The sequence below is a fragment of the Lepidochelys kempii genome, chromosome 3, assembly GCF_965140285.1.
Source record: "Lepidochelys kempii isolate rLepKem1 chromosome 3, rLepKem1.hap1, whole genome shotgun sequence".
NCBI lineage: Eukaryota > Metazoa > Chordata > Testudines > Cheloniidae > Lepidochelys > Lepidochelys kempii.
Window position 1 is genome coordinate 206,579,055 of NC_136382.1, and position 13,811 is coordinate 206,592,865.

Consider the following 13,811-nt stretch of genomic DNA (forward strand, 5'->3'; position numbering starts at 1 on the left):
CAATGCAGGCATGGGCTATATATGATTCTTCAGCCACAGCACTCCAGGCTGGACATGCAACACCCCCGAGACAATTCTAGTTTTGCCTCTTTCCTGATCAGAAAATGTCAAACTGCCACATGGTGTTGTGAAATGGACCTATCTCCTCCGCAGAATAGGAAGCCACCATCACCCCGGAACCAGCCTGAACCCAAACGTCTACACTGCAATTTTACAGCCCCACAGCCTGAGCACCGCGAGTCTGAATCACCTGACCCAGGCCAGCTGCGGGTGTTTAACGTGTTCACAATGAACAGCGAGGAGTACAAAGAAAATCAAAACTAGAAAAAGTGTCTTTTTAAATAACATGGCTGCACTGAATGTTTCTTTCCCTTTAAATAGCAAAAGGGATCAATGAAAGCTAAACACTCAGCAAAAGGTATTTTAAAAAATAGTAAATATGTCTTGGGCAGAAAAAACATTTTTATTATACATTCTAGAAATAAAAGAAAGATTAATTCTTTATATCATTTTTTTAAAACAAAAGCAAAACAAACAAAACAAAAAATGGAGCAACGAGGCTGCTAAGTTTCAATCTTATGTAAATGAGCATGCAAGATTTCCACAGCCTTAAAAACCTGGGAATGCTGGAAACAGCTACAGTTCCTTAACTGAAGTGTTGCTCCTGGGCAATGCTACAATACTCATTAAAGAATCCCTTTATCAACATATATTATTGGGTGCCACAGTTTTCCTATATAGTTTTCCTGTTAGTCCAGTGACAATAAATAAAGGCTGCCTAAAAGAAAAAAAAAGTGCAATCTGAGATTCATTTGGCTTTCTTTTCATTCTGCAATAGCCATCGGCTACTAAAAAGTAAAGATTTACACTATTTATATGCTTTCTGATAATGTCAAGCATTATGCTTTATTTTCCAAATCATTAGCATGCACAAGAATGACCTCATGGTGAACAGATGCACTTGGATATGGCAGTGATTAGATCAGTCCTCTCAGCAGTCAAGTGTGCCCGTTCCAATTAACCCTTTGAAGAATCAACTGCAAGTCTACAATATTAAAAGAATGCTTGCAGATACAATTTCTGGATTCTCATGGTCAGCAGAAAGCGACCATGATGGAGTATCCAAATGTGCAGCACAAAGCTCTTTCTGAAGGAACTGTTATTTAAAGTCTGAATATTGATTCCCTTTTCTAGAACTTTCAAGTGTTTACATCTCTTAGCAGTTAAAACCACTGTCGGGCTTCTAATCTTATACTGCTACTCTGTTTCATCTATAAGGGCAATTAGACTTGGAAACATATTTTATACACCTGTTTGTACATAAGTATTGACCATTTAGGATTGCTTTTTTGAAAGAATGCACCATCAAGTTGCACTTTCTGAAGTTTGTGTGGAGTACCAGTATTTTGTCCAAAAAGTTGTTTTTGGTTTTTTGACCAGGGGAGGCAGGACGAAGAAGAGGAAAGGATTGTAGCTAAGAACACCCTTTAAAGTAGGAAAATCTGCAGAGGGACAGGATGAGAATAATTAAATACTATAGGACTACTAAGGACTTCTTGGGTTGACTCTTATACACAGCCTAATTAAAATAAGGCATGTAACCTACCAGTTTAGCAACAAAGGATCTTATTCTGATCTTTTGATCCTAAATCTGCACTTCCCATAAATGAGTTATGGGGTGTTCATTCTGCCTAGTATTCTGTATTTTCAATGTTTAAGATGCATGGAGATCTAACACTACATATAAAGAGTTAAAGGCCCTGGTCCTATAAAGAGTTACACAAAAACAATTGGACTACTCCCATGCATAAAGGTAAGCACCTGCATAAACGTCTGCAGAATGGGAGCCTAAATCAGTGCACACTTTATAATCCATGTCACATGCGAGTCTGGGGGCAACATCCATTTTGCAGCATCTTGTTATTTGCTAGTAGTCTGAGGTTGTGTAACAGAACATAAAAGCACAGAAAAGGTAATTAATAATAATATACAAATTGCATACGTTAATGGCTATATTTTCACTGCACTAATTTATAGTATATCACAGGATGCTTTTTGAATCCTATGTTGCATTAACTGCTTAAAAAAATCCTAGATAAAATAAAACTGTACTACTGGGATTGTGTACAGGGCAAATTGATCCCTGGGATTGTGTATCTGTATATGCAGTGATCATGGATTACGATGAGGTGATGTTGAGGATAGCATGGGTGGAAGAATGGGCCCTAATTTCACCATGAAGGCTTAAGCTGTTCAGGGTCAATTTTTTCAGTTGGCTTGCTACTTGGAAGAGGATAAAAACATAGATAGATGGGCCTGCCTTGGGCAGTTCCACTTTTCTTTGCAGGTTTCATTTCTCTGTTTTGGGATGAGCATTCCCCTTGGAGTAACCTGAGATCTTACCAACATGTGTCAAATTTCTTAAATGGAAGAATGCCACTTCCACACAAATTGCACAGCCAACCTGTGCTACATACACATGTAAATAAGGTAAAATTCTGAACTACATGAGACATGATGGATGATATAATGTGTATCTACAAATACAGCACTGGTAATACTTGCTAGCTGAAATTATCACAATTTGTGTTTGCTTGCACTCAAACTTGCTCTGGGAATAGTTCACTTCAAAATAAACCCACCCCCCTTTTCCGGACATTGATGTGAATAAATAAATGGATGTGACCTAATTCAAATGAATTTAACAGTAGCTTGCTTTTTATTTTAAAGGAATCGCATTACCGTCTCATGAAGGATCACAATATTCCATATCTGCTCATAGAGATACAAATACACAATGTTCTGATTCATAGTTTTATATATTGAGTTAGTAAATGGAAGATCTACTGCAAAGTACTAACCTAAAATGTGATGATAATGGAAATATTATATGAATACAGATGTCCCTGATCTTACAGGTGGATGTGTGTGGGCAGACCACTGTGCCCATCCTGAGCTGCACTCACTTCAATGGGGCTCTGTTGGCTCTTTTTGCAGCATCAGGGCCTATATTAGTGCTTAAGCCCTGGGACTATTCAGCATTAACAACGATTGTGGAATTACATCAGTTATATCTGGTTTCAATATTGATTTAGAGCCTAAGAGTTCACAATCCTGAAATCTGATTATAATAGGACTCAGTAATCCTGACACTAAACAATTTAGCAACTAAGCAGTAACAGGTAAAAGTATGGATAGTTTTTCTTTTAATCCTGGAATAGGGAAATTCTTGAGTCACGAAAAGAAAAGGAGTACTTGTGTCACCTTAGAGACTAACCAATTTATTTGAGCATAAGCTTTCGTGAGCTACAGCTCACTTTATCGGATGCATGCATCTGATGAAGTGAGCTGTAGCTCACGAAAGCTTATGCTCAAATAAATTGGTTAATCTCTAAAGTGCCACAAGTCCTCCTTTTCTTTTTGCGAATACAGACTAACACGGCTGCTACTCTGAAACCTGTCTTGAATCACGGATTTACATGTCTTTGTAAAGGCTAATATGACAAGTAATTTTCATGATTTAGGGAGTTGTCTAATCTAGAAAATTCTATTTTAAAAATAATAAATAAATTATTCTCTTCTAATACACAGCTTGAAACCTTACAATATAGAATTTTCTAAAGCCCATAAATGAAATGAATTTCTCGAGTATACAGTTTGCTGTGTTGTTCTTCCAACATTCTCTAATTACAACAGATCTTTTAAATCAGGTATTAGCTGTCTTATAACACTGAGTAGACTAAAGATTTGCTCAGTCAGAACAACTTGAAACCTTGGAGGGGAATAAGGGAGACTGGCAGGGGATGCTTCTAAATTCAAGCCTGGATCTGGATTTTGTGCCTCTGACTATAGCTGGGCAAACTGAAATCCCACATCTGAACACCCCTGAACTTTGGAGACTTGAGTTTTGGTATCTGACTCATGACTGGCCCTAGTATTATAACAGGCTGAACTAAAAATATGCTTCCAAACATACCCAAACTTTGGAAGGCTGAAAAGCAGGATCTGAATTTTGTGACAAGTTCTGATCAAGAAAAATTAAATCACATAAAAAATGATTCTAGTACTTAATGATTATTTAACAGTTCTTCTGAACAATTTAAACAGATCTTAACTAAGTTTTTTTTTTTGCATAACAGATATAGAATTTAGAAAATAATGTCTTTTCTAATTATGCTTAATTTGATCAGAATAAGATGACCAAATAACATATGCAAATGTGGTGGAACAGAAGTATGGAAGACTGATGAAGACAATAAAATATGCTTAAAGTATTTTAAAATTCTGCCAAGATGCCTGTATTTTTATTTGCTGATACCTAAACAGATACATGACTCAAAGTTTCTAACAAAACTGGGTATGAAATCTACACTTCTAATGAAATTGATAATTTTTTTGTCTCAGAGTTTTGGCAGGGTATATAAAAGAATTTAATTCACAGCTGTTCTACTTTTTTAATGTAGAAAACATTAATCAAAGCTTTAAGTTATAAGCTTTTCTAATGTTTAGTATTCCAGTTCAACAAAGATCAATAGAGGCCATCCCTGTGTTTCTTGACGCCTCTCCAGGAAGCAGAGGCGCGATTATGTAAATAGCACTGGTTCCCCTTTACTTCTGCCAGCTTGCTTATCTCCAAAGCCTTCTGCCTGCTGCTACTGGCGACCAATACAAGTACATGCATATACCTCTTATCTCCTAACAAAGCTCTGAAAGCTCAAGGATTGGAGCCAGTAATGTTAAACAATGATGCATGGCTGATTTTATTTGTAAGTGATTTATTTCAGTAAACGTAATTTCTTCCTTCAATTTTTCAGTTTAGATGTCAGAATATAGGGAATAAAGCAGATGTGTTGAAACATTTATACAGGGTTGAAATAATTAGAAAGTGTACACCCAATGGGTGCAAAGAAGGGATTAAGGAATTCATCAGGCACTGACTGTATACTTTTCTGCAAGAGAGGAAAATTAATCCTTAGGGTGCTAGAAACCTACTCTTCAGAATTAATGTTTCCTTTTAAAACCGATTTATCAAGAATTATTAAAATGACAAAGTAGCAACTGGTATCTTACTGACCTTAGAAGTTAACTTAAAATCTTGTTATGATGTTAAGAATATATTCACTGAGTTTTACATAGATTTCCATCTTTCAACAAGATTAATGAAATAATTGTTGAAATAGAGTTTAAAAATGAGATTCCTATCCAGGCATTGGTAGGAAGTTTGAAATTTGTCCATCCATATATCAAATATTAAAAGGAAAATGTTAGCATACTGTATTACTGTTATAATATTCTAACCGAATACTATCCTTACATTTCTTTTGCATTAATCCCTGACCCTGGTATCTCAGCAGCATAATCCCCATTTAGCATTAGTAGCAACGGCTTCTACTGTGAGGAACTATTTTTCGATAAGTAAGCACTGATTCAGGCATTGCTTTTGAACAGCATATTCCCAGCTCAGCAAGAAACCCACACTCCTGAATGAACCAGAGCACATTACTGAGAGAAAGTTCATTAACCTTGCTAGATTCGGGGGTTAACAGGATAGCTGAAGAAAGGAACTGAGTGAATAGCTCTGATGCAAAACAAATTAAAATGAATGTCATCATTCCTTTTGATATTCATTAGTTGATTCAGAGGGAGAATGCTCTTCTTAAATTTGCAAGCATTTATCTACGAAAAACAGGTGTACATCTGCTGCTCAAGTGCTTCTTAGTGCTAAACAGAAGAATAATGTACAGAGACTCACCAGTTCCACTGAGAGAGTAGCTAGGAGAGGGAGAAAAGACCTGAGCTGCAAAATCCTCAAATGTCATTACTTCTTTGTGATTCTGGATTATTGCTTCAAGATACAGAGCTCTTTCCTCATAACTGCAATACTCAGGTTAAGAAAATGCACATGCAAAATTAAATGCTGTTACACAATGTCCTAGAATGCTAACAGTTCAATCCATACAAACACATTTAGAGAACTACATCACTGGTGTGAAAAATATGCCTTTCAAAATTTCTTTAAAATATTTAAGATTTCTAAACATAAGCTCTGAACTGTAATAACACTGTACCTTTTGAAATTATTTATAATATCAATAATTTTTTTTACCTTCAACACAAATATTATTGAAAAAGGCATGGCTTAGTGACTGAATCCAAGAGATCTCTGAAGTTAGTGGGGATGAAAACAAAGACCCTAGAAGTATATTCCTGGGGAAAAAAATGTTATATTTTTAAGGTGAAAAACCATAATGTCAACAGAAATGTATTTCATGATTAGCACGCTCCTGATAGATAATATTTGCATTACAATTATTCTTTTCATCCTACCAACAATAATTGAATTGGGAGTACAGGTTATAGGCAAAGGAAAAGAACAGATGCAACTGATCATTGTGCTACTTAAAATAAGGAAGTATACAGCATTGAATAAGATTCCTCAGCATACGAAGTTTACATTAAAGTTATACTGTAGAAGATATCATTGGATGTACTAATAAATTATACATATTAATAAAATAAGACCTTGTATTCAGTACAGTCTACATAATACAGACAACAAAGCAATCTAAACCAAGACTATTGTCTTTTAATTAAAATTCGGCAACCTGGAACATGCAGCATTCAAATGTGTAATCAAAAACCAGTCACCAATAAAACTTACAAGCGTAACAAGCTGAAGCAACTTTCCAGCTGTCTTAATAGGACCCCTGCTTGCAGCAGCTTTCCACAGTGGAGAAAGCAAATCTTTTCCTTTTGTGTGCAGCTTCTGTTTTCTCAGAAGGTGAATCATGCATTTCCAATAACAGGATAACGTCTGAAACAAATCTACAATGGACTGAAGAACCTCACATAGACTTTATGAATTAACACTTGAAGAAGCCAGTATGACATCTCATTCCCCATTTCCTCATTTAAAAAAAAAAAAGTTTTCAGATCTTCATTGCGTTTTTGTCATGTGGAAAAGCATTCTAATTCTACGAGATCGCATTAAGTAGGAGAAAGTGCCAATTCATAATTACCAAATTATGAGAAGATGAAATAACACCAGTGACTCAATATAATGTAGGTGATTGGATTTTTTTTAATTGAAAAGCCTACATTACTCATTAGAATTATTCCAAGGTGCAAGTTTGTAGTTTCCGCTACATTAATATGATACTTTAAAAATGACTGAACATTCTTTTCAATTCAGAGTAAAATAATGCAGCATTAGATTTCTAGTGCTCCATCTCAGAGGGGATAATCAATGTGTTTATGTCTTAATCATATGCAAGTTAATGTAGTCACTGGGGTTAAAAGACATTTTAGGAAGATTTTCATGCTAATGGAGACAGATACACATATGATAAATCCTTCTATAAACTTCCTTTGGGAAACCGAAGAAAGAAAATGAATACTAAGCATTTCAGAGATTGCACCTGCTGACAATTTATTTACTTATTTTCTTTTAAAGCCCAGCAGAACACATTCCTGATAGCACAAGTATTAGGCTGAGTGTATTTGGGGCTGCTTCACTATTATAGGCTGAACTCCTGATGACTCTTGCTAATGAATAGGCTGCCAAACTTCCTAAGAGAGGAGGCACACGCCTAGACCCTATTCTAAAGGGACTGACTGATGCCATTCACATCTCATTATGAACATGCTTATTCTGCACAGCACTTGGCTGTTGCCAAGGCTCTGTATTCCATACTGCCACAGCAAGCCGCTGGTCCTGTTAACAGCAGGATGTTAGGCCTGAGTGGCCGTCTGGCGAACAGGCACTCTGACACTAAGCTGGCACGTGCTGGCGCAGCAGGAGCAGACCAAGGCGTGACAAATTACTGAAAGAGCCAAGCTAAACTTATGGCTGACAACCACCTGAGCCTTAGGACCTCTATGGGCCTGCCATCAACTCTCAATTCATTGCTCACCCTTTTAGTCTGCAGTATGCTTGTGGGCCAAGTTTAAACAAGGCAGATACACTATAAAGGCTTTTCATGCTATGCCTAATAATATCCTGCTGTTTAATGAAAGGCCTTGCACATCTAACACATAAGCATACAATGCAATAAACCATTGCTGACAAAACAGAAGTTCCTATGTATTTTCCTAAATATTGCATGGAAAGATAGCAAGATGGGGCCCTTACTATGTTAATTCATAAAAAAATGAATTCTTATTTAGGATGCTGAAGATGTCCCTAATATAGAAAAAGGCAGAGGAAATATGTCCATTATCTTACAATAACAACATTAACAAAATAATACATGTATGCAGGCTAAGCAAACATTCAGAAATCTACAAAGATTTAACATGCTTGAACGGCCTAAAAGAATATTTCAGTTCAAAAACCCAAAACCAAACAATTTGCACTTGAATTTCTTGCGTGTGAAAGATTAAAAGCACTACCTGTAGCTCAATCCATGCACAGCGTGGGCAGGTTTTGTGCAAATTTCCCCACACGACTGTTCTCATGCATTTTATTCTTGAATTTAACATATTTTTTATTCCAGTTTAAGACTACCAAGAGGGCCAAGTTGCAGTGATTTTTGTGTTGTAGGCAGAAATCCACTAGGGACTAGACAATGATCAAACTCATTTTCACGTGTAGCCTAAGCCAGGAAATATTAAATGATTAAATGAAAATGAACTAAATTCACTGTTACCTATTTTAAATGTGCAAAAATATTTGTAAAGGCAGTCTAAGAACAAAAAACGGTTTTATCAAGGACACGTAAAAATGATAGCTTAGATGGGAGGTAAAAACCCTAATTATTTTAAGGGAGACTATAGAAGGATTATTAATTATAGTATATAGTATAGTACAGTAATAAATAGAGCCCTTTGACAGTAATATATTTTTTAAATAAAGGTAATCCTAACAAATATATAAATGGGCCATTTTCAGAGAAATTTTCTCCAAAGCTAAATATCTAAGCACATAGGCTAGGATTTTTTAAAAGTGCCTAATGGAATCAGGTGTCCAAATCCCATTGAATTTAAACAACAAACAGCATGACTTCATCCTGAATACCTGTTAATCACTCAGGCCAGGTCTACACAAGGAGAGCTTTGCAGGAAGAGCTATATTGGTATATACTACACTGGCAAAGTGCTCCAACCGTGGACACAGTTTGTTCTGGCAAAACTACACAGGTTGACTATATTTTTTCTGGCATAGCTTATTTCAGCCCTCCCAGAAAAATAAGTTATGCCGGCAAAAGCACAGTTTTGCCACTCTGAGTCGACACTAGGGGTTTTTGCTGGCACAGCATTGTCAGTCAGGGATCACACCTCCTCATAGATCTCACTGGTAATGCTATGCCAGCAAAAGTTTGTAGAGTAGACCTGTCCTTAAAAAGACCTATAATTGTCCAAATGAGTATTTACCAAAGGAAAAAAGGAGAACGGAAGGATCATTTCAAGAACTTTTGTACTGCTACAGGTACTCTGGTGATTTACTACTGTTTAATTTATCAGCTGGAGTAATCTGTCATAGCTCCCTTGTCATAACCACACGCTTATCAGGATTGTTTCTGTTGGTAAAGGGAACAATGTCAGGTGGAGCTGGAGAGAAGGGGAAAGTAGCTACAAGGCGTGCTCCCCTCTCCACCTGAAAGTCCCTCTGCAGATATGTTTGGGTTATGTGGGACTAGAAAGGGTGGAGACATGGAACAATCATTCAGAAAGCTGGCACAGAAAAAAATCAACAGGTCTACTTCACTAGTAATGAAAGATCAGTTCAGAATGGGATACAACATGATGAGAAAAAAAGAATACTCTGCGAATAATAGGAGTGATGAAAAGCAGACAACAGCTAGATGGCTATATACTGCAGCAACCTGAGGCCTGAAGACAGAAGGTATTCCAAAACATGATACAAGTGGCAAATAAAGGAATCTAGGGAGAGACTTGAGTATCACAATGAAAAATGTGTTCACTTAACTCCACAGATTGGAAGGTTTACTATCTACTGTTAACACCTGCCTGCAGGAATGGGGAATATTATTAAAGCTTTCAGACTATTTCCTTTAGAAAATAGTTGATATCAACAGCAGTTCATATTTATATATAGTGTGTTTCATCCCAAATGATTTCGGAGTGCCTTATCAACTCATACACACACATTTTTATACATATACTTTATCTATATAAACACATACATTCTATTTACACACACACACACACACACACACACACACACACACACACACACACACACACAGTACACTCTTTGGGGGTAGGGACTGTATTTTTTGTTGTGTGTACAGCACCTGGCACAATGGTTCCTGGTCCATGACTAAGGTTATTAGGCAGCACAATAATACAAATAATAAATAATCTCTCTCTCTCACACACACATACACGAAATGAGCATTAACTCCATACCTCAGCTCTAGATTGAACTGCTGCAACAGACAGAAACAGACTCCCTGATAGACATTTCTAAACTTGGACATTTAAAAACCAGGCCTGAACTTTCCAAAAGTCCTGAACGTTTGGTTTTAGTACTTGGATTAGGCTAGTTGTAGAGAACTTGGATGCAGACCCCTCTCCAATATTTTATTTATATTATATATATACACACATACATAGGTATATGTGTATGTTTCTATTTTACAGTTATTTTGGTGTGCCGCTCTTGCATACATATTATATGTATAATGTGTATGCAAGAGCGGCACACAAAAATAACTGTAAAATAGAAACATATACAGTAGACAGAGCCATTATTTACCTTATGGTAAGTGTAGTTTTTCGAGATGTCTGCACATGTGGATCCTACTCATGGTGTATGGGCACCCCAGCACAGTAGCTTGGAATAGTTTCACTAACAGTGTCCTGTAGGGGTCATGCTTGCACTCTTCATTCTCTTGTGCTCCCCTACCGAAGGCAAAAAAGCATGACATCCCCAAAATATATAAGACTCTGAGTTGTGGGGAAGGAGGGCAGGTTGTGGGATCCATATGTGCACAGTTACTCTAAGACAGTAACCACTCTTTCTTCTTTGTGTACGACACATGGAGGAAAATTTATGTAAGACTTTTAAAAAAGGCTCCAGAGGTGATCCTGGCAATTACAGGACAGTGAGCCTAACTTCAGTACCAGGCAAATTGGTTGAAAAAATAGTACGGAATAGAACTATCAGACACATAGATGAATATGTTGGGGAAGAATCAACATGGCTTTGAGACAGGGAAATCACACCTCACCAATCCACTGGAATTCTTGAGGGTGTCAACAAAAATGTAGACAAGGGTGATCCAGTCGATATAGGGTACTTGGCCTTTCAGAAAGCCTTTGATAAGGTCCCTCACCAAAAGCTCCTAAGCAAAGTAAGCACTCATGGGATAAGAGGGAAAGTCTTCTCATGGATCTGTAACTAGTTAAAAGACAGGAAATAAAGGATAGAAATAAATGGTCAGTTTTACCAATGGAAAGAGGTAAATAGTGGAATCCCCCAGCGATCTGTACTGGGACCTATGCTGTTCAACATATTCATAAATGATGGGGAAAAGTGGGGGGTCAACAATGAGGTGACAAAGTTTGCAGATGATACAAAATTACTCAAGATAGTTAAGTCCAAAGCTGACTGTGAAGCGTTACAATGGGATCTCAAAAAAACTGGGTGTCTGGGCAACAAAATAGTAAATTAAATTCAATGATGATAAGTGCAAAGTGTAAAAAAGCACACTGGAAAACACAATCCTAAGTGAACATAAAAAATGATGGAATCTATATTAGCTGTTACCACTCAAGAAAGAGATCTTGATGTCATGGTGGATAGGTCTCTGAAAACATCTGCTCAATGTGCACCAGTAGTCAAAAATGTCAACAGAATGTTAGGAACTGGCTAGGTTATAAAACAGAAAATATCTTAATGCTACTATATAAATCCATGGTAGTCCCACACCTTGAATACTGCATGCAGTTCCAGTCATCCCCTCTCAGAAAAGATGTATGGGAACTGAAAGAGGTATAGAAAAGGGCAAGAAAAATGATTAGGGGTATGGAACAGCTTCCATATGAGCAGAGATTAAAAAGACAGATTGTTCATTTTAGAAAAGAGACAACAAAGGGGGGGGATAAGATAGAGGTCTATACAATCATAAATGGTGTGGAGAAAGTGAATAGGGAAATATTATTTACCCCTTCGCATAACACAAGAACCAGGAATCACCCAATGAAATTAATAGGCAACAGGTTTTAAACAAACATAAGGGAGTACTTCTTCACGCACCACAGAGTCAACCTGTGGAACTCGTTGCCAAGGGATATCATGAAGGCCAAAGGTATAACTGGGTTCAAAAAGTATTAGATAAGTTCATGGAGGATAGGCCCACCAATGGCAATTAGCCAAGATGATCACAGATGCACCCATTCTTTCAGTATCCCTAATCCTCTGATTGCCAGAAGCTGGGACTGGACAACAGGTGATGTATTTATTCCCTCTGAAGCATCTGGCACTGCTCACTATCAGAAGACAGGATACTGGGCTAGATGGACCTTTGGTCTGACTCATTTATCAATGATAAAAGGTGAATTGGACAGCTTGGTAAGGTTTCAAAGGGGGGTTCCATTAGAGGAGAAAGCACTAGATTTAAATCCCATGTTTGAGTATTCTTTCTTACATGAGGAAAAACTCAAATCAAGCCTCCCAGAAGTCTGCTCACTGATTGATGAGAGAAAACAGAACCTCCTTTTACAGGCAGATGAAATGCTGATATCACGGCCAAATATACCTTAGTTAAAACAACAGATAGACTCGAGTACTTTAAATATAATAAATAATCCAAGATTATTGAAATAAACCACTAAGAAGAAATGTGACCCTTTGATACTGTCCATAATAAGAAATACTTTTATTTTGCAGAATGCATAATTCCTTTAGAAAATTTCCTGCTCTAAAGTAAGATATTCTGTTCTTCTGAAGAACATTCTGTGTCTAATGTAGACATACAGAATCCATCCAAGCTGTGAGATGTAGCAATGCTGGATTTGGGTGAAGAACTAAGTGGATGAGAAAGCTTCATCATATAAAGAAGAACCATGTGGAGGACCAGATGAATCCTTCTGGTGTATCGATACCTTCTCATCACTGTAAATTCTGTTGTTCTTATCTCAAAATTATAGTAGATCTGGTGCATAAACTTCGGTAGGATGTACTGCACTGCTATCTTCCTGTTGTTCAAACCACTGCAAAGCGATTTCCAATGCACTAAAGTTATTGGATGTGAAGAGATGTTGACTTGTTCTTCCTCAACAGCACTTTTGTTGTATGATTTCCCCCTTCCCCCGGTCAGGAAAAACGGTTCATATAACTGGTCATTTGTAAGACTGGCATTCAGAAAATGGAGATTCTACTGTAATTAGAAATGAAACTGCTGTGGGAACTGAGGTAGGCAGAACATAGTTGCCCAAAGCAGAAGCTGAACATTCTGCTCTCACAAACTCCCATTGGCTCTGCATTCCTTACATTTGGAGATCATCATACTTTTAAGTCTCATCTTAGAAATAAAGGGATTCTAGACAGCAGTTCAGGGTAACATTTAAATACTTTCACCAACATATGGAGCATGAACACCATCACACATGCATATAGCTGACATGCCATTATTTTTAGGAAAACAGAGTTAAACTCTATGAAGGTCTGTGCATAGGGAGAGGAGGGACTGACTGACCACAATATAATTATTTGTACTGGGGTAGTGCGCAGGAGCCCCAGTGACGGACGAGGACCTTATTGTGCTGGACTCAGTCCAAACACAAAACAAAAGACTGTTCTCCAACCAGCCCTATGGGCTTTGCCAAGCAAGCTAATGCTAACT

The 13,811-nt window shown here is 37.3% G+C and overlaps 1 protein-coding gene across 10 annotated transcripts in view; it reads right to left on the bottom strand.

Annotated features, from left to right (window-relative positions):
- Nucleotides 1-13,811, bottom strand: part of RALGAPA2 (Ral GTPase activating protein catalytic subunit alpha 2) — a 306,764-nt gene that overhangs the window by 26,147 nt on the left and 266,806 nt on the right. For all 10 annotated transcript variants that reach the window (XR_012158341.2, XR_013635627.1, XR_013635626.1 and 7 more), the window contains one exon: nucleotides 5,753-5,874. Coding sequence is in view for 5 of the 10 variants with exons in the window: in XM_073339773.2 (XP_073195874.1) it covers nucleotides 5,753-5,874 (122 nt within the window). In the remaining 5 variants the exon portion in view is untranslated. The remainder of the gene's footprint in view (nucleotides 1-5,752; nucleotides 5,875-13,811) is intronic.